General features: G+C 46.1%; 1 protein-coding gene across 1 annotated transcript in view; it reads right to left on the bottom strand.

Annotated features, from left to right (window-relative positions):
* LOC122931339 (deuterosome assembly protein 1-like) overlaps window positions 1-24,727 on the bottom strand; it is a 61,011-nt gene extending 36,284 nt beyond the window's left edge. Inside the window, exons 1-3 of the mRNA XM_044285403.1 lie at window positions 24,247-24,727; window positions 5,571-5,825; window positions 3,339-3,463 (exon numbers count right to left, since the gene is read on the bottom strand). Coding sequence (XP_044141338.1) covers window positions 3,339-3,463; window positions 5,571-5,825; window positions 24,247-24,273 — 407 coding nt within the window. The 5' untranslated portion in view covers window positions 24,274-24,727. The remainder of the gene's footprint in view (window positions 1-3,338; window positions 3,464-5,570; window positions 5,826-24,246) is intronic.
* Between the last annotated feature and the right edge of the window lie 211 nt (window positions 24,728-24,938).

The following is a 24,938-nucleotide window of genomic DNA, read 5'->3' as shown; positions in this document are numbered from 1 at the left end:
ATAAAAACATTACTCACCTCATCCACTTGATCGCGCAGCCGGGATCCTCTTCTTTGTTCTTCTTGAAGGACCTGCAAAAGGACCTTCGCTTACGTGATCGCGGTCACCATGTGGTGAGTGCGGTGATGTCAGAGCAGGTCCTACTGAATGAAGATAGAAGGACCTTCTATCTTCATTCAGCAGGACCTGCACTGACGTCACCGCGCTTACCACATGGTCAACATCCTATGGACAGATGAGTCCAAGATCAACTTGTACCAGAGTGATGGGAAGAAAAGAGTATGGAGCAGAAAAGGAACTGCTCATTATCCTAAGCATACCACCTCATCAGTGAAGCATGGTGGTGGTAGTGTCATGGCGTGGGCATGTGTGGCTGCCAATGGAACTGGTTCTCTTGTATTTATTGATGATGTGACTGCTGTCAAAAGCAGCAGGATGAATTCTGAAGTGTTTCGGGCAATATTATCTGCTCATATTCAGCCAAATGCTTCAGAACTCATTGGACGGCGCTTCACAGAGCAGATGGACAATGACCCAAAGCATACTGCAAAAGCAACCAAAGAGTTTTTTAAGGGAAAGAAGTGGAATGTTATGCAATGGCCGAGTCAATCACCTGACCTGAATCCGATTGAGCATGCATTTCACTCGCTGAAGACAAAACTGAAGGGAAAATGCCCCAAGAACAAGCAGGAACTGAAGACAGTTGCAGTAGAGGCCTGGCAGAGCATCACCAGGGATGAAACCCAGCATCTGGTGATGTCTATGCGTTCCAGACTTCAGGCTGTAATTGACTGCAAAGGATTTGCAACCAAGTATTAAAAAGTGAAAGTTTGATTTATGATTATTATTCTGTCCCATTACTTTTGGTTCCGTAACAAGTGGGAGGCACATATGCAAACTGCTGTAATTCCTGCACCGTTCACCTGATTTGGATGTAATTACCCTAAAATTACAGCTGACAGTCTGCAGGTAAAGCACATCTTGTTCGTTTCATTTCAAATCCATTGTGATGGTGTATAGAGCCAAAAGTGTTAGAATTGTGTCGATTTCCCAATATTTATGGACATATATAGTACCTTATTCCAATGTAATCATAATATAGTTAAGCATATGTACCGGACTGTATATATTGTATATATCTGACATCTTGTATATAACTTTTAGGATTATTGGTTTTGTACTGCAATATCTTCCTTATATCCTATACTAGATACCCCTATGGATCTCATAATCCGGATAGGACCTATTTGTATTGTCTTATATTCTTAATAGACTGTTTGAATCATGAGTGGCTTGTATATTGACCCACTGCTTTGTTATTACTCTTCACCAGAGTTTGATAAAGGCCATATCTGGCCGAAACGTCACTGTATGTAAAGGCCACACTTCAATAAAAATCCACCCTTTTGCATCATAACTAGTGATGGTCTTGCGGTTCGCCAGGCGGTCGGTTCGCGGCGAACTTTGCTCGTTCGTGATTCACCGAACATGCGAACATATAGCGATATTCGCGCCCTCCATATTCTTTTACATTGTGAAGAACTTTGACCCATGACACATCCCTCAGGTGGTACAGGACAGCCAACTGAGACGTTTCAGCACATGGACATACCCCCTGTCTTATAAATAAACCTGATCTGGCCGCCATTTTACATTCAGTCTTTTGCCAGTGTAGGGAGAGGTTGCTGTGTGGAGCAGGGACAGGCTGTTAGAGACACCAAACGCTAGCTAATAGGGCCACAAAAGTCATTTTAAGGACTGGTATAGGTGTGCTATAGATAGGTGTGACTTACTCAGGGGCATAATATACTTATAATATACCTTCTAACATAGAAAGCATATTTTAGTGGATTTGTATTGTGCAGCAGTGGTGAGCGGTTCTGCAGCGATACCGCAGTTACACAGAGCGCCAAATGCAATTAGAAAAAATATTTATAACTGGTGTGATATACCAGTCTCCCCCAAAAAACTGATAGAAGAGGGGTGTTATATATCAATAATATACTTTGTATATAGTGCATTTGGGTACAGCAGCATTTGTTTGCAGTTTTGCTGCGTTCCCTCTGCTACACACAGTGACAAACGGTATTGGAAAAATTTATTATAACTGGTGTGCGCATGCGTGTACGCGAAAATTATATTGCCGGTATTTCGCATTGAAAAAAATAATGAATGGAGATCGCAAATTGGAATAATACATCTGGTATGTCACTGTCCATGTTGTGGGACTATTTGTGCACTTCTAGTAATTATTTCTTGGCTGAAGGTTTTTCAGCTTCGCCTGCCATTAAAATAAATGGGACCCGCGAACATTTGATCGCGTTCGTGAACCGTCCCGGCAGATGTTCGTCCGTCACTAATCATAACTGCTGGAGTTTTCTTCATTGTTACACGTGGGGTGGGAACCTGACTCCAAGCACACATTGGCGGAGTGCCACGAAGTTCTATATCATAATGGAAAATAATAAAGTAAATGGGGTCCCGGGTCGCTCACCCCTCGTCTCCTTAGAAACCATGCGTGAAAATCGCATTGCATCCGCACTTGCTTGCAGATGCTTGTGATTTTCACGCAGCCCCATTCATTTCTATGGGGCCTGCGTTGCGTGAAAAAACGCTGAATATAGAGCTTGCTGCAATTTTCACGCAACGCACAAGTGATGTGTGAAAATCACTGCTCGTGTGCACAGCCCCATAGAAATGAATGGGTCAGGATTCAGTGCGGGTGCAATGCGTTCACCTCACGCATTGCACCTGCGCGGAATACTCGCCCGTGTGAAAGGGGCCTTGACAATAAGCTGATCACACAAAGAGTTCCTGCTGGGATCAGTGTAATCTGTGGGAAGTGTTAACTTGCCCCGCAGCGCCAACACAGGGAAATGAAGCACCGTACAGTGCTCCTAAGTATCAAAGGATTGTCTATGTAACATAGGGCAGGGCAGGTCCTTCAGAAAAAAAGGAAGCTCTTTTAATGCTTTTAGCTTTTGCCAATAGATGAGGATTCTGAACAGAGGACCTTCCTCTTATTAGGTTATATAAAATGCCTTTTCTAAACTAGACAACCCCTTTAAAGCTAGACTGGTACTGTGCTGAGAAGAATAAAGGAGAGTCATGCTAATCCCCACCTATGCCTGTGGTATTAATTTTGGACGTTACCCCACAGTCCTGTTGGCCCCTCAATGCCCATAAAATTATACAGAAGTCATTCGGCTACAATACTTTTTTTTACCGCGCTTGGTAACTGGCATGAGGAATGGGTACACGGGGCTTGTTCCGAGGACCATTTACTGTGAAGGGCCCAAAAAGTTTTGATGGTGGCCCCGTATCAAGGGTCATCTTACCTGAGCTTCTTTTCTTCAGAATACTGCAAAATAAATGTGTGCAGATCCCTTTGATCCATCTCTGCAGCCCTCGAGAGGTCTTCCTGTGCCTGCAGTTCAATCGTCAAGAGTTTGTTCTCCATCCTCTGGGAGTCAAGTGATAAAGAGGAGATTGGTTGTCTGATGGGTCTGATGTGTGAGGTTGATAAACCCTTACATCTAAGAAACTGATCAATGAAGGGTTTTATGTAAAAGAAAACGAGAAATGCCACAGATTTATTTCCAGCAGGATCCATTCTGAAGTTATCCTTCATTTACAAGTGTATTTATGGTGACCCTCCATGAGGCTCCATCCTCACCATCCCTTTCACCAGGCTCCTTGCCACCTTCTTTCACTACCTCGCCCCAGACTCTCTTCCCACCTTCCATCTTTCCTTAATGCAACCCTCCAAGCTCCCCTTTCTGAAGGCTCATTCCCCTCAGTATGTGGCAGTTCCCTAATGATCTTCTTTCTCTCTATTAGTTTAGTAAGGCTCCATTCACACATCCGCAATTCCATTCCGCATTTTGCGGAACGGAATAGTGGACCCATTCATTTCTATGTGCGGCCCCGATCCGCAATTCCGATCCCGAAAAAAATAGAACATGTCCTATTCTTGTCCGCAATAAGACATATTCTATTAGTACCGGCGATGTGCGGTCCGCAAAATGTGGAACGCACATTGCCGGTTTCTGTGTTTTGCGGATCCGCAAAACACACACGGATGTGTGAATGGACCCTAATATGTAGTTTGTAATCTTGTTGCTCTAGCTGAAGTAGAAATCGGCTCTCCAGGCACTGACCTTCAGCTGAGACTGTTATGGGATTGTGTTTATACACAGCAGCCAATCAGAGCAGGCAGAGCAGGGGGCGTGTCTCAGACTACCTCAGACTCCCTGTAGGCACTGTAGCTAAAATGTAGTCACAGATTACAGCTCTGCCTTAATGAAGCAAAGCTAAAAAGCAGCCAAGCAGCAAGATTTGAGGAAAATAAATAGCAGGGAATCATCCTCTCTAGGTATTGACTAAAGGTACCCATACACAGACTATCATTCAGTGAGATTTGAAGGGGTTCTCCAGGAATTATTTAAAATGGGCACCAGCAACCTGTCCTAGAATGTAACCAGGACAGGTTGCTTGTTGCTTCCACCTGCAGACCTGGCTGGGGGGAAGGGGGGGGGGACGGATTTAGGGACAGGCATCACTACACTGTTCTACATTAGATGGTAATGCCATCATGGCTGAGCAGCCTGACAGGAAATCTCAACAATGTGTAGTGTATGCAAGCCCCAGAGGGTAATGTGTAGTGAGACCCTGCCCCTCACCTCTCCTCAGGCAGCTGTGCAAGAAGAGGCAACCAGTCCCGCTCACGTTCTAGGACAGCTTTAAATCATTCCCAGAGAACCCCTTTTTAAAAAAGAATAATTATTTTAGCTGATTATTAACCATGTTCCCTGAAAGCTTATTCATCCATTGCTCGGTGTCACAAAGCATTTCTGACCAGTATGAAAAACTGTAAAGATTCTTTGTTCAACTGCTGCTCAAGCATCATATTACTTCCATCTAACGTGTATGGCCATCTTTACGTTTTTCGAGCTTCTGACTGGCAGTTACTATCAAGCAGGATCCATTCTAAGATAATGATTGTCTCCCAATGTGGATCTAGGGTGACCTTCGTTCATGTGCTCCTTCCTCACCCAACCCTCGGTCCATGTTCATCACTATCTTCTATTCACTACCTGGCCCCAAAGTCTCTTCTCTCCTTTCACCTTTCCATAGTTGGTATAAACATGCCTTGAAGACACTTGGGGATTCTTATGAAGGACTTACCTCTTACTAACATGTCCCTAGACCTACCAGATCATATTTAAGGGACTTCTAAAGTGAACCAAAAATGTGCTACCACCACTTGGACTTGCCCTTCTCTACGGTCCCTGTCCACCTCTGCTCCTTACTCCTATAACCCCCACCAGCTAAAAGGGACAACACCTTCATGGACAAGTCACCTTCTGCCACCAGAACCACAAAGCTCTTACCAACTTGCCTCTTCAGCACTGAACATGTTAAAACTGCCAGGACAGTAGCGCTGGGCATTTATCTGGTAATGACGGCTCTGGCGGGGTGATAATGTGCTTGTACCAATGATGAGTACTACGATTGGACTTGACAGAACATTGTTGGTGGCTGTGTGCTGCCTTCCATCATCTCATTACCTGGCATCGCTTCTGACAATCCCTCAGCTGCTGCAAGAGGCGCTGATTCTCGTCTTTCAGCAAGTTCCTACTTAATGTGATTTCTTTTACAGTAGACTTAAGATTTTCAACGATGACCCTGCCGCTGATGATCGTCTCCTGAGAAGCGTGGAGCTGGCACCTCAGCCGTCTGATTTCGCTTTGGTTATTGGTAATTGCCTCGTCCTGCAGCCGTGTCCTGCCCGAGAGCTGCTCCTGATGGCTTTGTGACCGCTTCTAGGAAACGAGATTACACATCGTGTCACAATTACACATCGGAGCCTTCATTGTGGGCCAAAAATAATGAGACCCGAGAACCAATTAGACAAAAAAAAAAAATGTAAAAAAACTATGCTCAACAGGCTGGAATAATTACTGGATGGGAAGAGTAAATGTAAAGGAGACGAACACCAGAAAAGGTTTCCATTGCATTCCATATGGAGCTAATGCAACAATAAAAACCTGGACCGGACTCTGAATGTTACTATCTTATAATATATTTTTTGTGATTTTCTAGTTACCTACTTTTAATTGATAGCCTGTATAATGCCCCCATATAGTGGTGGTATATATAATGCTCTCCCCTCTGTAGTATAATCCCTTGTATATATAATTCTCTCCTCCTGTAGCATCTGTCCTCATATATATTGCCCCCTCCCTGTAGTGCCCTCATATATTGCCGCGTGCTTTCCTTAACTTCGAATCTGCGAAAATGCTTGTACATGCCCTCATTATCTCCCGCCTAGACTACTGCAACACTCTCCTCTGTGGCCTTCCATCTAGCACTATCGCACCCCTCAAATCTATCCTCAACTCCGCTGCCCGACTAATCCACCTCTCACCTTATTACTCCTCTGCCTCTCCCCTCTGCCAATCCCTTCACTGGCTCCCCATTGCCCAACGAATCCACTTCAAAGTACTGACAAACGCATACAAGGCCGTCCATAACCTGTCCCCTCCCTACATCTCTGAGCTACTTTCCCGATACACCCCCACACGCACTCTCCGATCCTCACAAGACCTCCTTCTCTCCTCTTATTGCCTCTTCCCACAATCGACTTCAGGATTTCTCCCGTGCATCCCCCACACTCTGGAACTCGCTACCCCAACATATCAGACTCTCACCCACAGTGGAATCCTACAAAAGAAACCTGAAAACCCACCTCTTCAGACAAGCCTACAACCAGTGACCCTGCTGCCCCTATACCACCATGACCAGCTTCACCCTCCCCTACTGTGTCCTTCTCCCATAACATGTAGATTGTAAGCCCTCACGGGCAGGGCCCTCTCTCCTTCTGTACCAGTTTGTAACTCATCTTGTTTATGATTAGTGCAATTGTCTGTATTATGTATGTGCACCCCTTATCATATGTACAGCGCTATGGAATGAATGGCGCTTAAATAATAAATAATAATAATAATATATAAATAAAAAAAAAGCTAAATTCTCACCCGTGTCCTGTTAAAGGGAACCTGTCACCGGGATTTTGTGTATAGAGCTGAGGACATGGGCTGCTAGATGGCCGCTAGCACATCCGCAATACCCAGTCCCTATAGCTCTGTGTGCTTTTATTGTGTAAAAAAAACTATTTGATTCATATGCAAATTAACCTGAGATGAGTCCTGTACATGAGATGAGTCAGGGACAGGACTCATCTCAGCTTAATTTGCATATGAATCAAATAGTTTTTTTTACACAATAAAAGCACACAGAGCTATAGGGACTGGGTATTGCGGATGTGCTAGCGGCCATCTAGCAGCCCATGTCCTCAGCTCTATACATCAAATCCCGGTGACAGGTTCCCTTTAACCATCTGCGATGCAGACCACGTCTCTTCTTGCCTGTGGCCTGAGAAGTTGCATCCTGGCGCAGGCCTGCAGCAGGTCACAGGCGGCGCGATGACGTGGTCATGAACTGTGCTGTAATATGATGTCAGAATAAATGTCCCCCTGTTAAGTATGTGTCTGGAAAGCTTCTCAAATTATTCCAGTGCCAACCAGAAGAATTGTGAATGCAAGAGCTGCGCTCACCCTGACACCCTGCTGCAATGGCTGGGACATAACATTTAATGCAGCCCAATGTTAACCTCTTTAATGCTGCTGTCACTACCAATCGCTGCACCTAAATGGTTTTACAGAGGATGGAGCTCCCTCTGTAAGCAGCTTGGTGCTGACGGGTTGCCACAGCAGCTGGGATCCTAACCAAAGCCTCTAAGTGGAATGACAGACAGAGAATGTTCCTTGCGTCTAATAGCCTACTGTACATGCTGCTGTCACTATTGACCATGGTATCTAAAGGGATGAACATTAAGGATCAGAATGATCTCCAATCTCAGCCGCTGCAGTGGGATGTCAGCCTGCAACTGAGCAGGTGCAGTGGTATGGAAACACGAGTGCCCGTGCCATCCATTGGACTTTTCTGTATGCCCATTTCTGAAAAGGCACAGCTAAAATAGAAGTACAGTTACTGTGAGCATTACTGTGAAGACAACTTATGGGTTTTCCAGGATTTTGGTATTGATCGCCTATCCTCTGCTACTACCCTGTAGCTCACGTGCTGGAACCAGGTGCCGAAACACACGTTCCATTGCGTAGAGGACGGAACTGGTTACTGCAGCACTGGTCCCACTAAAGTGAATACTGAATTAACCAGCTCCATCCTCCGACAGAGGTTTGAAGCTCTAGGGCTATAAAGTAACAGCTGATCGACAGCAGCGCAGCGTGTCGGACGTCCGCCAATCTTATATTGATGGTCTATCAACTTTTATATATTGACGACCCATCCTCAGGACAGTTGAAAAGAATAGATCGACACTCATTGTATTTGTAGTAATGTTCTTAGGTTTAATTGTCACAGCATGGTGGCTCAGTGGTTAACACTGGTGCCTTGCAGCGCTGGGATCCTAGGTTCGTAAGTGTACGTAAATTAAATAAATAAAATTATGTAACGTGTTTCGGCCTCACACAGAGCCTTTTTCAAAAATGCATGCCCTGTGTGAGCCGAAACGCGTCACGTATGTACATAATGTGAAAATAAACCTAAGAGCATTACTACAAATACAGTGAGTGCCGGTCTATTCTCTTCAACTATATATGTGACCAGGGGCGGATTGGCCATAGACCTTACAGGGAAATTTCCCGGTGGGCCGATGCCCATGGGGCCACCCAAGCCCACCTCTCTGCCGCTGGCCAGGTACATAATGAGCTCTCAGCGGTAATTAACCCTGTGAGAATCAGAAACTCATGTATCCCACTAGCGACTGCACATGCACTCTGATTTTAACTGCTGTGGCCCACATCTCACCCCCTAAGCCCCCTGCTCCATACCTTAATCAGAGAAAACTGGAGGAGGACAGATGGCCACAAAGGAAGGACAGCTTTTGGGGCAGTATATTGTGCTGCTCTGTGGTAGATGTTTCTGCTGGGACAGTATTTTGCGCTATGGTATTGTTGGCCCTACATATTTGTGTTGCCCAGGCTTGTGGACACCCCTACAATATGGGGACACTTTAGTTTTTTTTTTTTCCAGGGCCACTTTAAGTTCCCAGTCCGCCCCTGTATGCGACGCCTTTATTGACACGAGCACCGCACAGCAGATTGGAGTGCCGACTAAATACTGCACAGAATACTATCCTCAGGACGGGTCATCAATATCAGATCATTAGGTCCGCCACCGATGACTATAGGGTGGATGGATCCTGCTTCTTGCTCCAACTACTGTTATGTCTCCGGCAGCGGCAGCTAAATGTTGGGGATGCCGGGTAAAGGACCCCCACTGATCTGACAGAGAGGACCTACTCAGAGAATAGCATATCAATATCATAAGGCTACTTTCACACTAGCGTTTTTGCTGGATCCGGCAGGGTTCAGCAAAAAAGCTTACGTTACTGGTAATACAACCATCTACATCCTTTATGAACAGATCTGGCTGTATTATGTTTAACATAGCCAAGGCGGGAAGGATCCGTCATGAACTCCACGTAAAGTCAATGGGGGACGGATCCGTTTTCTATTGTTTCAGAGAAAACAGATCCGTCCCTATTGACTTGCATTGTGGGTCATGACGGATCGGTCTTGCTCCGCATCCCAGGACGGAAAGCAAACAGCAGCATGTGGTTTAGTTACGTTTTGTCCCCTTTCCGGTATGGAGATCCGTCATATTAACGCTAGTGTGAAAGTAGCCAAAATAAAAAAAAATAAACATTAGGTACCTGCTCTATAAAAAATATCACATGATCTACCCGTAAAGGTGAATGCCATAAAAAAACAAAAACTGTGGGACTTCCATGGGCGGGGCATAGCGAATGGCAGCATCTTTCCGGCGCTCCCTCCTCCTTGCCTCACCATCTTCCTCCATCAGGGTGCATCGGTCAAGCAAAGCCTGCAACTTTGAGAGAACATACTCCACAAAGTGTAGTGGACTTGGAGGACACTATCTATAACCTCCCCGGGGTCCACGGTGCTGAGATGGGCACCAACCACAGAGGCCACTGAATCCTACACCTGCGGCTTACCTTCACTCTTCTCTTCAGCATCAGCTCCTCACACAACACTCGCAGGGCCGACAACCACAGCAGAAATCTGCTCTACCCCAGTGCCAGCTGGCAGGTGTAGCCACGCAAGAGGAACAGCTATCTTAATGGACGGTGCAGTGGCAGGGGAGCCCATCACCACCATTGTGGACTACACCTCCTCCCTGGCCCCAGCTTTGCTACCATTACCAATGCCCCCAGCTATCGACACAGTGAGTACACTGCCTGAGGCACACAGTAAATCATAAAAGAAGCCCTCACACTCTCACAGAGACAGAGGGGAGGCAGGAGAGCAGCGACTGGAGCTGAGGGGCTGTTCTTTACCAGAGTGTCTCTCCCTCTGTGCTTTATAACCCTCAGTTGGATTCCCTGGCTCTATTATCTCCTCAGCAGGAGATGTCTGGGGGACTACTGCCCTCAAGTGGCCACTTTCGTTATCACCTTCTTTTACTGAGCCCATTATCTGCCTCTTTGGTCACATACTGCATGACGTATCCATGATATAATTTGCGGATAGCAGTCGCCATCCTGCTGGGATTTACTCTCAACCAACTTTGCCCATTCCACGAGGTTGGGGATCCAATATGGACAAATATCTTATAAAATCTTTGGCACGCTACTCATTCCAAGTTTCCTCATACTTGGATGACTCTCTACGCCCTGCCATGCATAAAGCCAGAAACACCCCAAAACTGCCTAAACAGATCAAGGAGGGAGTGTGTCAGCAACCGGACTCCCCAAGAGTAGAGGCCTCATCTGAGCTGTTAACCAAGGACCCCGGCTATGGAACACTCTACCCGCGAAGATCCGCTTAGAAAAAAACCATCTGGCCTTCAGGAAGAAGCTCAAGACCCACCTCTTCTGAAGGCACAGGCAGACAATGGCTGCAAAAGCGCCTTGAGGCAATTCAGTTCGTAATTGTAGCGCTATACAAGTTATTCATTCTGGTGGACACCTGACCATATTGGGAGGGTGTACAGGGACTGGGGGTCCCCCTCCCCCCTTTTATTAGGTTCCCTATCCTTGTTCTAGGGCCCCACTCGTTTTGGGTCAGGGTTTGGTGCATTGGGGGTTAATGGTATCATCCTGCCGTGCAGGAAGGGGCGTGCTGCATGATGCCCCTTTATAAGGCTCTGCGTCCCCTCCCTCTTCCTCTTTGCAGAAGCGCTGAGTCCCTCCCTCCCTATTGTTGGGGTACGAGGGTTATTATGGTGTGGGTTTTGGTCATGGAGGTCTTGTGAAGTCTGGACCGATGGTTCATGTTAATTGGGGCATCCTACTAAGTCACAGCTGGCGGCTGGTAAAGAGAAGTTGGATACTGAGCAGGTGAACTGGCGTAATCCGCCCGCTAGGAGTTCAGCGGCTGGCGGATCGCACAGGCTCAGCTATGGTTATGCCGTTAAAAGAATTAGCTGTGGCCGACTACCACCCAACAAAATAGTTAAATAAAAGTTATAAACTTGACAAGGTTGTCTGTGTCATTTGTGGTGGGTTGGCATGTTGGGGCCAGGGGTTAGATGGTTCCCCTCCCCCCTTCTCTTTTCCTGAGAGTGACTACCAACAGTCATTCATTCAACTGACAGTGATATCACCCCACCACACCTCTCCCCAATACCAAGTAGATCTGAACGTTGTGAACAGGACTCTATGCAAGCGACTTTGGTGGTCCAAGAGGTCTCTAACATACTGATCCCACTTTTTGATAAGTGACTAGATGTACTTCACTGAACTATTACAGCGGCTACGGCCCAAATCACAACCAATACTCAGAAATTGACGGACCTGGAAAATACAGTCCAAGCATCTGAAACTTCAATTTCGGAACGAGAGAGATAGAGATAGAGATAGAGAGAGATGCGAGACAAGCTGGAAGACATAGAGAACAGGGATTGACGCAGCAATCTATGATTCGTGGGGATCCCTGAAACGATTGTTGGCAAAGGCCTCATAGATTTGCTGACCAAAGATCTACCAGCGACACATGTCCGGTTATAGCTCAATATCGCCATTGGGCCATAAAAGAAAAGGTCCTGAAAGCCTATCGGCAACAGCGTTAGCTAACTGTCCACGATTGCAAAATTCTCATCTTCCAGGTCTTCTCAGCTGCTGTCGCCCAAAAAAGAAAAACCTATGTGCCAGTGTGCCATCTCCTTGTTGAGAGGAATATAATGTTCCAGCTACTACACTACGTGCAGAATTATTAGGCAAATGAGTATTTTGACCACATCATCCTCTTTGTGCATGTTGTCTTACTCCAAGCTGTATAGGCTCGAAAGCCTACTACCAATTAAGCATATTAGGTGATGTGCATCTCTGTAATGAGAAGGGGTGTGGTCTAATGACATCAACACCCTATATCAGGTGTGCATAATTATTAGGCAACTTCCTTTCCTTTGGCAAAATGGGTCAAAAGAAGGACTTGACAGGCTCAGAAAAGTCAAAAATAGTGAGCTATCTTGCAGAGGGATGCAGCACTCTTAAAATTGCAAAGCTTCTGAAGCGTGATCATCGAACAATCAAGCGTTTCATTCAAAATAGTCAACAGGGTCGCAAGAAGAGTGTGGAAAAACCAAGGCGCAAAATAACTGCCCATGAACTGAGAAAAGTCAAGCGTGCAGCTGCCAAGATGCCACTTGCCACCAGTTTGGCCATATTTCAGAGCTGCAACATCACTGGAGTGCCCAAAAGCACAAGGTGTGCAATACTCAGAGACATGGCCAAGGTAAGAAAGGCTGAAAGACGACTACCACTGAACAAGACACACAAGCTGAAACGTCAAGACTGGGCCAAGAAATATCTCAAGACTGATTTTTCTAAGGTTTTATGGACTGATGAAATGAGAGTGAGTCTTGATGGGCCAGATGGATGGGCCAGATGGATGGGCCCGTGGCTGGATTCGTAAAGGGCAGAGAGCTCCAGTCCGACTCAGACGCAAGCAAGGTGGAGGTGGAGTACTGGTTTGGGCTGGTATCATCAAAGATGAGCTTGTGGGGCCTTTTCGGGTTGGGGATGGAGTCAAGCTCAACTCCCAGTCCTACTGCCAGTTTCTGGAAGACACCTTCTTCAAGCAGTGGTACAGGAAGAAGTCTGCATCCTTCAAGAAAAACATGATTTTCATGCAGGACAATGCTCCATCACACGCGTCCAAGTACTCCACAGCGTGGCTGGCAAGAAAGGGTATAAAAGAAGAAAATCTAATGACATGGCCTCCTTGTTCACCTGATCTGAACCCCATTAAGAACCTGTGGTCCATCATCAAATGTGAGATTTACAAGGAGGGAAAACAGTACACCTCTCTGAACAGTGTCTGGGAGGCTGTGGTTGCTGCTGCACGCAATGTTGATGGTGAACAGATCAAAACACTGACAGAATCCATGGATGGCAGGCTTTTGAGTGTCCTTGCAAAGAAAGGTGGCTATATTGGTCACTGATTTGTTTTGTTTTTGAATGTCAGAAATGTATATTTGTGAATGTTGAGATGTTATATTGGTTTCACTGGTAAAAATAAATAGTTGAAATGGGTATATATTTGTTTTTTGTTAAGTTGCCTAATAATTATGTACAGTAATAGTCACCTGCACACACAGATATCCCCCTAAAATAGCTAAAACTAAAAACAAACTAAAAACTACTTCCAAAAATATTCAGCTTTGATATTAATGAGTTTTTTGGGTTCATTGAGAACATGGTTGTTGTTCAATAATAAAATTAATCCTCAAAAATATACAACTTGCCTAATAATTCTGCACTCCCTGTATACCCTGCCAAGCTCAAAGTTCAAGGTCGTGATCATACGATTATCTATGAGGATCCTGAATCAGCCGGGAGAAGATTCCGACCTGATAAAGACGCCGCAGCAGGATGACCTACACGCTCTACTGTTTGCTTCACTTTCTTATAGAAAGACTGTTGTTTCCTTACTGAAATGTTTTCCTTAGTAACAGTACTGTTGATACTGTTTGTTATGCTTCAGGCTATCACTGAACCCCTATATTAACACTTAGGGTCCGTTCATACGTCCGCAATTTTGCGGAACAGGTGCGAACCCATTCATTTTCAATGGGGCCAGAATGTGCTATCCGCATCTGCGGATCCGCACTTCCGTTCCGCAAAAAAATAGAACATGTCCTATTCAAGAAAAGACATTTTCTAAGAGAGTGCCGGTGATGTGCGATGTCCATGTTTTGCGGTTCCGCAAAACACATACGAACGTGTGAATAGACCCTTATAATGTACAATTATAATATTTTGTGTTCTCCCCCTCCTATGCCTCAGATGCTTCCATGTGCGGGATCCACCACAGAAGACCAGAAGACACCTTCTCCAACTGTTCATTCCTGCGGCTCGCTGGGACCGAAAGGGATGAGCTTCCTACATTACAGCACTTGACCCCAGGATGAGTACCTTTAATACACCAGACCCCAAACACCAGACACATCTCACCTTACCTACGGTTCGTATCATGGAACGTGGCAAGCCTTAACACCCCTTTGAAAAGGAAAAAAATTCTAAAATCACCTTGAAAAGATTGTCCCCAGATGTGGCGATCCTTCAGGAAACCCACTGGAGGACTGACAAACCTGGCAAATTATTAGCACCTTGGATTAGCGCATGCTACACCACCTCACATACTTCTTCTTTCCGGGGAGTAGCGGGGTGGGTGGGGGGTGTAGTTTTCAAAATAGGGCCATTTATGGGTGGTTTCTATCATGTAAGCCCCACAAAGTGACGGGTTTTGGAAATTTTGTTAAAAATTTCATAAAAAATAAAATGACATTTACAAAATGATGCCAACATAACCGTAGACATATGGGGAATATTAAGTAATAAATATTTTAGGAGGTATCACTCTCTGTTTTAAAATCTATGAAATAGAAATTTAGAAAATTGGGAATTTTTAGATTTTTTTTATAAAGTTGAAATATATTGACTCAAATTTACCACTGTCATGAAGTACAATGTGTCACGAGAAGACAATCTCAGAAAAGATTGGATAAGTAAAAGTGTTAAAAGTTATTACCACATAAAGTGACATGTCAGATTTGCCAAAAATGGACTGGGCAGAAAGGCGAAAATTGGCTTGGGGTGGAAAGGGTTAAAGGGAACCGGTCACCGCGATTTTGGGTATAGAGCTGAGGACATGGTTTGCTAGATGGCCGCTAGCACATCCGCAATATCCAGTCCCCATAGCTCTGTGTGCTTTTATTGTGTAAATAACCCGATTTGATCCATATGCAAATTAACCTGAGATGAGTCCTGTATGTGAGATGAGTCATGGACAGGACTCATCTCAGGTTAATTTGCATATGTATCAAATCGGTTTTTTTTACACGATAAAAGCACACAGAGCTATGGGGACTGGATATTGCGGATGTGCTAGCGGCCATCGAGCAACCCATGTCCTCAGCTCTATACCCAAAATCCCGGTGACAGGTTCCCTTTAAAAGGCACACTCTCTGGTGTTGTAAACATGGGGATCTGGGTCTTTGCCTCTGGAATCCTCTCTTCTCATATAAAAACTCAGAGACATTTATTAAGACTGGCGATTTAGATGCCGGTTTTAGTCCCTCAGTGCTGCCGGTGGATGTGCATGCTCCAGCAAGCCGTGCAACATACTAAAATCTACGCCAACTCGCTTGCTGATGTAGATCCAAGTCATTTTTCGCGCCAAAAACTGGCATGGAAAATAAGAAATGAGACGTGTCTACAGGCCTGCTCTGTTCTCCACCCACTTTTCTCACCACTCGGAAAAAGTGGTGTGAGCGGCAATAAGTGGTAAGACTTTGCTGCAAAAAAGCACTGTGCCAAAATCTGCAACATTAATACGCAAAAAGTGATGTATATTTCATAATAAATGTCCCCCTCTGACTCTGTAATTTTGTTTAGCTCTGTCTCTTACCCCTCTTTCCTCCATGTTGATGTATGAGGGGATTGCAGGTGTAATCTTTATTCTAAGTGCAGGTTTTACAGCCTCCTTTCAGCATGGTAGGACACTAGGACCTTCTCCCCTCACTGGTCTGCAGGTCTTCGTAAAGTCATCAGCCCTGCTGGTTGGTTGGTGAACTGCAGGAAATCTTGGCCAGGTAATCATCTTGGACCATCCACCCCTAAGACAACGAAAGTGCAAGAAGGGATGGCATACCAATATGTAAAGTCCTTTCTTGTTGGGTGGCATGGGCCACCATTAGCTGCATCTTACCACACATATTGTTTACTTGGGCAGCACCTGGGACCTGTTGAGGTTGTCTCCGCTAAACAGCTGATACATCCTGCACTTAGGGACAATGTAATGGCAGATAAACTTGAGCAGTTCCACATTTTTTAGAAGAAATAACTGGGTTTTAAAATAAATTCCGTTCAGTAAACTTAGGTCATGGATTTTAACTCAGTCCAGAATCACAGTCTTGGCAGGATGAGCAGTTGATGGGTCACCACCCTCGCTTCAGATGGATTATACAAAACAAACGAATGTCCTGGTAACCTCTGTCGTCCGTTGTTGACACACCGAATAAACAATTGTATTTTCCCATTGCCTTGTAGCTAGGTAAAGGCTGCATGTAAATGTGCGGTCTCCTTCACAGAGCGAGCAGCCAACGGTCGGGAAGGAACGCTTTTCTACCGACACTTAGCTATTAGATCAGGCAATGCAAATCCATCTTAAGGGCTCATGCACACGGCCACTCGTCAGCCGTTCCGTACATTGGGGACCATTGCAGTCTCCAATGCACGGGAAAAATTCCGCAGACGGATCCAGACCCATTCAACGTGATCCATCCATAGCGCAAAAAAAAAAAGAACAAAGTCTATTTTTGGGCCATGCAAAGGCACGGAGGGAAACCCCACAGAAGCACACCGTAGTGCCTCAGTTCCACACCGACCGAACTACCGGATTGCGAACACATTTAAGAGAATGGGTCCTCATCCGTGATGCGGGGTGCACACGGCTGATGCCTGTATATTGTGGACCTTCTGTTTGCAGGCCGCAACGGCCGTGTGCATGAGCCCTAGCACTGGGCCATATTTCTCCCTTGCTGTAGTACAGGGATGCCCAACCTGCTGCCCGCCAGCTTCCTTATACGCTCAGGCCCCTCAAACTGATTGTACCTACACCTTGCTCCCTGCGCGCTCCTGGTCCCCGCACAACCGCAGCTGCTTCTCCCCGTGCGCGGATGAATCAGTGTGAGGAGTAGAAAGGGTTAACAGACCAAGCAGAGGCGGTGATCACAAGAAAAAGCTGCTCAATCGTGAGTGCTTTTGGATCTTCAAATTAGGTTCACAGATACCATCAGGGCTGAACCGGCATCATGATACTATTCTACATTATTAATATTTTAACCCCTTTTTTTCCCCATCATTGTAATCTGCTGATTTTATTCATTTTTTCTATGTCTTTTTGCGCGGTGTAATGTGTTTTACTTGTGGAGGATGTCATCAGGAGGTGTGTCTTGTACCTGATTGCGATCACCTGTTCCTGGTGGTCTGGTATTTCAGTCTGGACTTCACCTCTCACTGATGCACATCATGACTAAGGATCCGTACTTGTAGTGATCCGAAACTGGTCGATTTTCTGCATTGCTGTATGTTGGTTTTTACCTGCACGGGATTGAAATAAAGCCTCAAGTATCTTCAGTGAAGCTGGACCCTTCCTCTTGTTATTTTGGAACTTACTGTGCGCCAAGGTTCAGGGCGAGGTCCGGGCTCCTGGTTCCCTGTGGATGAGCGACATTTTCCAGTGTTGTTTCCAATCAGTATGAGGGGCCCAGGCGTATGGGGGTCCATTTCCAGCCTTGGTTAACCCCTTTAAGGAGACAGAGTGCTGTGAAGGTCACAATTAAGGGGGCAGGGTGCAGTGGATGTCACAATTAAAGGGGCGGGGTGCTATGGAGGTCACCGTTATGGGGGACAGTTAAAAAAATTAACTGTGTAACTGCCGGGGTATTTAGGGTTACTAGCAGAAAAGTGCATAGATTGGTCGACTGGGCTCCCTTGGAACAAATCCAGTAAACACACAAACAGAGCGACAAGTCGTACTCGGGCAGCCCCAGGGACTTTTTCTAGCAACTTAGGCCTTATTCACACGTCCGCAATTTTCCTTACGGTCCGTTTTTTTGCGGCTCCGTGTTTCTGTAAAAACCTTCAGTTTCTTACAAAAGTGCATCCACATCCATTCCGTGTTTCCACAGAAATAAAAAAGGAAGGAGGAATACATGCTGCTAGGGTAATGCGGATGATATGCGGATGACATTTGGTGTCTTTCCGCATGTCATCTGCTTTTTTGCGGACCCATTGAGTACAATGGGTCCGCGGACCGCATTTGCGGCCAAAAGTAGGACATGCTTCATTTTTTTTCGCGGAACCGCATCACGGAAGTGCTGATGCGGACAGCAATTACTCCCCCATTGAAATGAATGGATCCGCAACAGATGCGGAAGGAAAATTGCGGACGTGTGAATGGAGCCTTATATTGTGCACTGTCGTCATGATGAGTGTTACAGGCTTTCTACATTACATTTCCACTGAGCTGGAATTTACATGGTTGCAGAAGATACAGAGCTCAGAGCTCGCTGTCCATGTGTGATGCAGAAGTCCCTACATGTGCTGCAGTCTCTGACCAGAGGCAGAATCAGGACAAAATGTGGACATGAACTGAAATACCGACTGCCTGCGATCAGCTCTGTCTCTGTATGGAGGCTGCTGGGCCTGGCCTCTGCAGTGAAGGAAGGCGCTCATGGGTTAACCTTGGAACAGCCACATTAAAATTTGAAAAACCCTTGCAAAACTGTCGCTTTTATTGTAGATTTTTAATATGTCTGAGTATATGAAAAGTAGCATGATAACTTTATTTGTGGAGCAGTACAAATGATACTGTCAAATTTATATAATTTTTAACTTTTTTTGAATTAGTATTGGAGAGGACTTCTGTGCACGTGCGTATCATTCCTAACATTGTATTTCAGCGCAACTTTAAACGCTGTTAGTGGGGACATGGGGGCAGTAGGAAAGTACTTTGGGGGTCATTTATTATACTAAAATACGCCTATATTAAGCGTAGTTCAGGTGCCAGGTATAAATTCTGGGTGGGGAAGGTGATGGGCCGGTAGACCCATCTTATTTACCATTTTCTATAACTGTTTCAGGCGTAGAAAAAGAACTAACTAAGATAGCTTAGAACGGTCTTACATTTAGAACTGGTGCTGGATGCGCCAAAGTTATGGAGAGGCTTGCGTCTAAAACGCTGGTCTTAATAAATGTGCCCCTTTAACTGTAGCACCACTCATGTGTTAGGCCAGTTTCACACTAGTAGTTAATTCCTCTGGCAGAGGAACAACATGTCAGAAGACATCGTATCCGGCACAGCTGGAAAGGCCGGGGCACTGCCAGACCCCATTGCCTAGCCGAAATCCAGCATTTACGCTGGGAAAAAATCCTCGCCGAATCCCATTACAGTCAATGTGGCCTGGCGGTGTTCCAGCCATGCTAGATACAATTTTTCCGCTAGTGTGAAACTAGCCTTACTTCAGATAAGGGCACAGCTACATCGCGACCAGGATCGTAGAGTAGTAGTGATGCCTTAGAAATGAATGGGATTGCCGTGCCAGTTGCAAGAAACCCAGTCGTGTTGGATTTCTTGCGACTCGATTCCCTTTAAGTTGTCTCTGTTTGTTGAGTTACCCGTGCATACAGCAAATTACTGATTTCTGTTGAAAAAAAGACATGAAAGACCCATTTTCAAAAACGGAATTCCGCAGAATAATCCAAAATGGATTTTGTGCTCTTTCCACAATATAAATAAAGCCATTTTCATCACCAGTCCTTCGAGAAGTAGTAACATCCACATTGTAAAAAAAAAAAATCCTTGCACATACCGACTGTTCAGGAAAACGTGCAGAATAATGTGGAAAATTTTAACATCTGCCTCAAAAATGCGTTGTGCTGTACCTGCTGGTGATGCTATATGTGATACGACTGGTAATTACTTTGCGCTACTAGCTCAGGAAAATTCCTTCCAAGAAAATGGCCATGAGACCCCCCCCCCCACCGCGAGCAACAAAAAGGCATTCATCCCAACCTTCCTGACTCAAGTGTTCTAGCAAAGATATACTCTTCATGAGCAATGTTATGTGCTGTAGTTTCTATTCACTATAAAATGAGGTTGGATCCCGACATACAGCACCCCCAAGCAGTGTGCGACTAAGAGTATATCTTCAGTAGCTCTTCCAGAATTTGTTTCAGCACCTGCAAGAAAACGACCAGTGAAATACTGTCATTTTAAGAAGAAGCTTCTTCGATTCTCTCTCGAGTGACCCTTTCGGGTGATTTCCTTGAGACACCTTCCTCGGAATTCAAGGCACGGGACTTAGACCGTGAGTCACAACGCCTCCAGAATTATGAATTGCACAGTGTCACACTAGCAGAATACCTTAAAGCGAAAAGGATCGCGAGAGGTCTACACATACAGACACATCCAACTTTCTTCAAGGAGAACCCTGAATTCTGTATGAAGTTTGAACAGATTCTGAACAAATACTCGTTTGACATCATGACACTCGTCTACCTACAATCTGCAATAACTGAAACTAAAGACCTCGTTGTCTCCACAGTGGTCCAACTTCAAGAGATCCTTCCAAAAGACGACTACACTGAACTCCAGTGTTATCTGTCTGAAAAATGTTTATACCCCCTCTAAAAATGTATCTGTTGATGAGTCACTTGTTAAATCTAAACGAAGGTTACACTTCAAGCAATTCCTTCCATCCAAGCGGGTCAGATACGGCATAAAATCTACAAATTGTGTGAAAGCCCAACAGGTTACACTTCTGCATTTCGAGTGTACCACGGGAGGGACAGCAAACTAAACCCCCAAGGATGCCCAGCTGGTTTAGGAACAAATGCTAAAGTTGTCTGGGAACTAATGGGTCCAAATTATTTATAGACAATTATTACACGAGCATTCCCCTTTTCCAGATCCTGCAAGAAGCAAATACGGGAGCATGTGGCACGTTCAGGAGAAATCTCTGAGGTTTTCCACAATCCCTGCTGGTAAAAAAAAACTACAAAGAGGAGAATCGGATGCCCTTCGGAGTAGCAACCTGCTGGCACTATGCTACAAGGACAGAAAATATGTACTTATGCTAAGTACGATTCACACAGAAGCCACAGTGCCAGTAAGAGAAAGGGGGTCAACCACCGATAAACAAAAACCAACTTGTATACTAGATTACAATAAGTACATGGGCGGCACTGACCTGTCTGATCAGGTACTTAAACCATATGAGGTGATGTGCAAGTCCTATGTCTGGTATAAAAAGTTATCCATTTGCTGCAGATGGCAATGTACAACTCCTATGTGCTGTACAAAAAGTCTGGGGGAGAACAATCATTTCTTTGGTATCAAGAAATAATTATTGAGAAATGAATGTACCCCATTAGAGACCCCACCCTACCACTGGAAGCAGAAGAAATAAGGAGATTAGTTGAAAGGCACTTTATTGCAGTTATACCCCCAACACTAAACCAAAGACATCCACAAAGGAGGTGCCGTGTCCGCTCAAAACGAGGCATCAGACGAGACACAAGATACGTGTGCCCTGACTGCCCCTCTCGGCCACCACTGTGTATTGGAAACGGTTACGCTTTTAAATTTTCTTGCTGAAGAAAAATATGTATAATACTTCTGTTCCCTTTTTGTATTTCGGTACACATAGGGCTGTAGTAGGATTTTTTTTTTTTGTAGTTTGAGCTAAATCAGCAGCATAGTGAAAAAAATGTAGTGTATAAAATGGAAAATGTTAATTTCACAATAAACCCCTTGTTGAATACGTTGCATTTTACTCCAGCAATGGCCGGACTGGGGGGGGGGGGGGGGGGGGGGGGCGGAGCCCCCTTTAGGGGAGGCCCCCATGACGGGGGTTTGGTTTAGTGAGCTAGAGGGGGAGGTGGGTCGGTCTAGAGTGGTGGGAGGGCTATAGGTAGGGATAGAGGGTAGGATAGGTTAGTTGGAACTGCGGGTACGCATAGGTGAGCACCTGGGTGACATACGCAACAATAGGGACACCCCAATAGCTAGACACATTCAATCCGTGCACGATGGAAGGTCGTCAGGTGTCACGTTTGTAGGGTTGGAAGCAATTAGAAAGCCACCACGTGGAGGAGACTGGGACAAGAAGATTCTCCAAAGGGAGTGTTGGTGGATATTCAAGTTGAATACCACCAACCCCAATGGATTGAATGACCAGCTACAATTTGGGTGCTTCTTGTAACCATCCCCAGTCTCCTACACATACAAATATGTGTACGCCATTATCTGCTAAATAGCAGGGGTTCCCTCATTGCAATCACATATGTCTAACGGCTCTTCAAATGCACTGACCACGCATCAAGCACTCAACAGTGCTACCAGTATTAGCATATCACTCTACATAGAGTGTGTGTATGCTCATTCGTCTTAAATATGATCATTATATCTCGGTTGATTATATCCTTCTGATGACGACACCTGTCAAGGTGCCGGTCATTTTGTCCCAACTGTCTTTAGGCTCCAAGTGGCCACTGGACCTTGTCTGGGTCCCAGTGGGTACGCCTGTTATTTAATGTTCCCCCTTTATTAGGTCCCATGTTGCTAGTGACCTGTATTATCACTACCAATATTTATAGGTGCAGTAGTAGGAGCCGATCGTACCATATGGACACTCCTCCCACCTCATTATACAGCCGACGCCGCGTCCGAACTGGTAGGACCTCCCTGATGGTGACGCCAACCATTACGTCACAGCAGTCGCGGCATCTGAGCTGCACACCAAGCACATCGCATATGTGCGCATGCGCTGGCTAGGAGGCGGACCGCGACGTCAGCTGACATATGCCTTAGTCATATGACGACGGCCGCACTCCTCGCGCAGGCGCACCACATACCCCTTTTCCATTTAAACGTACTGGCGCATTTATCAGCGCAGACAGACGCTGACATCACATGCGGGCGTCAGACCACACTCCCGCTTCTCATGGCACCAGCCACACGGTTTCCATGACCTTAATAGTAAGTACACCTCCCTGTTTTTATGCTATAAATACATCTGTTTCTGGTGGGTTCAATATCTGAATGGATTTTGTTTTGCTATTACACCACAGGTATCCGGACTGATTTGGGACCACACTGGTCTAGTCAGGTCTGCGCAATTCTTTTTGGCTGACCCTTTCCCATTATTTATCACAATAGGACAAGGGTATAGACCTAATCCTCCACCCATGACCCCTGTCCCCTGATGAGTCGGGGGGTCTTCATTCTATCTCTATGAAGTGGAGGCACATTTTTTTGTAGTTCTGATTTATTCTCTATTAGATGAAACGCGTAGGGACGCAGAATAAATCTATCAGAATTTAGATATCTTTCTACCCTACTAGCCATCATCACCCTTGGGGCCAATTTATGCTGTCCCTATAGGGCCAATTAGGGTTCACTTATTAGGGTTAGGTTCCGGACGAGGCCACCCCTTGCGGGGAAAGGACCCCGTGTTAGGAGGCACCTAGGGTTTTACAGGCCAAGTAGGGCAAAAACAGGGATAGTTTCTCCCTGCAGCCCCTGGCACCAGGTGAAATCAAAAAGAGGACGTGTTTTTCGGACCCGAGAAGCCCCTCATCCTCCAGGATTTTGGACTATAAGGTCCCAACTGGCACCACCGGTAAGATCTACCCTTCTATTTGCCTCTGGCATCTTTATTAGTCTGCGGTACCCCACCAAAAGACTGCATATGGTGCTGCTTTTTTGTTCGGTCCCACGGTACTGCAATATTACCAGCGGATTCGTACAACAGTGATTCACTAATGTGGATCCCACACTGTTAATTGTCGTTTGTCTTGTTTGTTTGGTAGGGGCTTATTCTTAAAACAGTTCAAATAAACTCTTAAGTTTTAAAACGTTACTGCCCCTCACTAGTTCTATACATTCTTTGTTACAGAGCAGTATACCTTGGGAGAGTGCTTGTACACTATCTCCCTCTAGGGACCACCCTTTTGTTTTGTTTTTCGATAAGTTAGTTGGAGCTGGGGGGGTGGAGTTAAGGGGTTAAATAGGTAGGGATGAGGAAGGCAGGACGCCATTTTAGGTAGAGAGGAGAAGCTGAGCTTACCGCAGGGATGGAGCAGCTGGAAGCCATGCTGGTGGAGTTGCGGGCGGCGGCGGAGGTGAGAGGCCCAGCGTGGGCGCAGGAGCAGATCCGGACACTGCTGAGGGGGTCGGGGGAGGTGCCAGTTCTGCCTCCCCAACCGGCTTTGCGGCCGCGGCGGGCCAGGCCGCCGGCGCGCCTGTCGCCATCGGCTTCCCCCCCTCGGGCTCAGCGCCGCATTAGGAGCCCCTCGTGGGACCCTCCACGTCGGGCGCCGATGTCTCCAGCTTCCTCCAGGCCCCGACGTGGGAGGAATCCTCACGGTAGGCGGAGCCTTGTGGGTGGCCGGGCCCGGCCATCTACCCCATTGATTGATGACGGCGTGGGAGCGGGACAGGGCACTGCGGGCGCCTCCGTAACTCTAGGCACGGAGGCGGCCCCTCGGTGTGGGAGGTCTGGTGTTCAGCGCGGGGCTGCTGCAGGGAGGTCTGACGGTGGCAGCAGGCCTCAGGATGCCGGCGATGAAGGAGGCTCCGCCCCCAGGAGCGTGTCAGACTTGCAAGTTAACCCCGGCGTCCCTGGTCTGTGTGGGGCCAGTGGACAGGTGACGGCCAGTCCCAGGAGCTGTCATGAGGGGTCCTGCTGCGCTCTGCATTCCTGTCTTGCCAGGAGGCAAGGTGAAGAGGAGAGGTCCGGCGTCTTGGTCTATCCTGGGG

The sequence above is a fragment of the Bufo gargarizans genome, chromosome 3 (genome assembly GCF_014858855.1).
Source record: "Bufo gargarizans isolate SCDJY-AF-19 chromosome 3, ASM1485885v1, whole genome shotgun sequence".
NCBI classification, from domain to species: domain Eukaryota; kingdom Metazoa; phylum Chordata; class Amphibia; order Anura; family Bufonidae; genus Bufo; species Bufo gargarizans.
The sequence above is the reverse complement of the archived record's forward strand: the minus strand, read 5'-3'. Positions and strand labels throughout refer to the sequence as shown.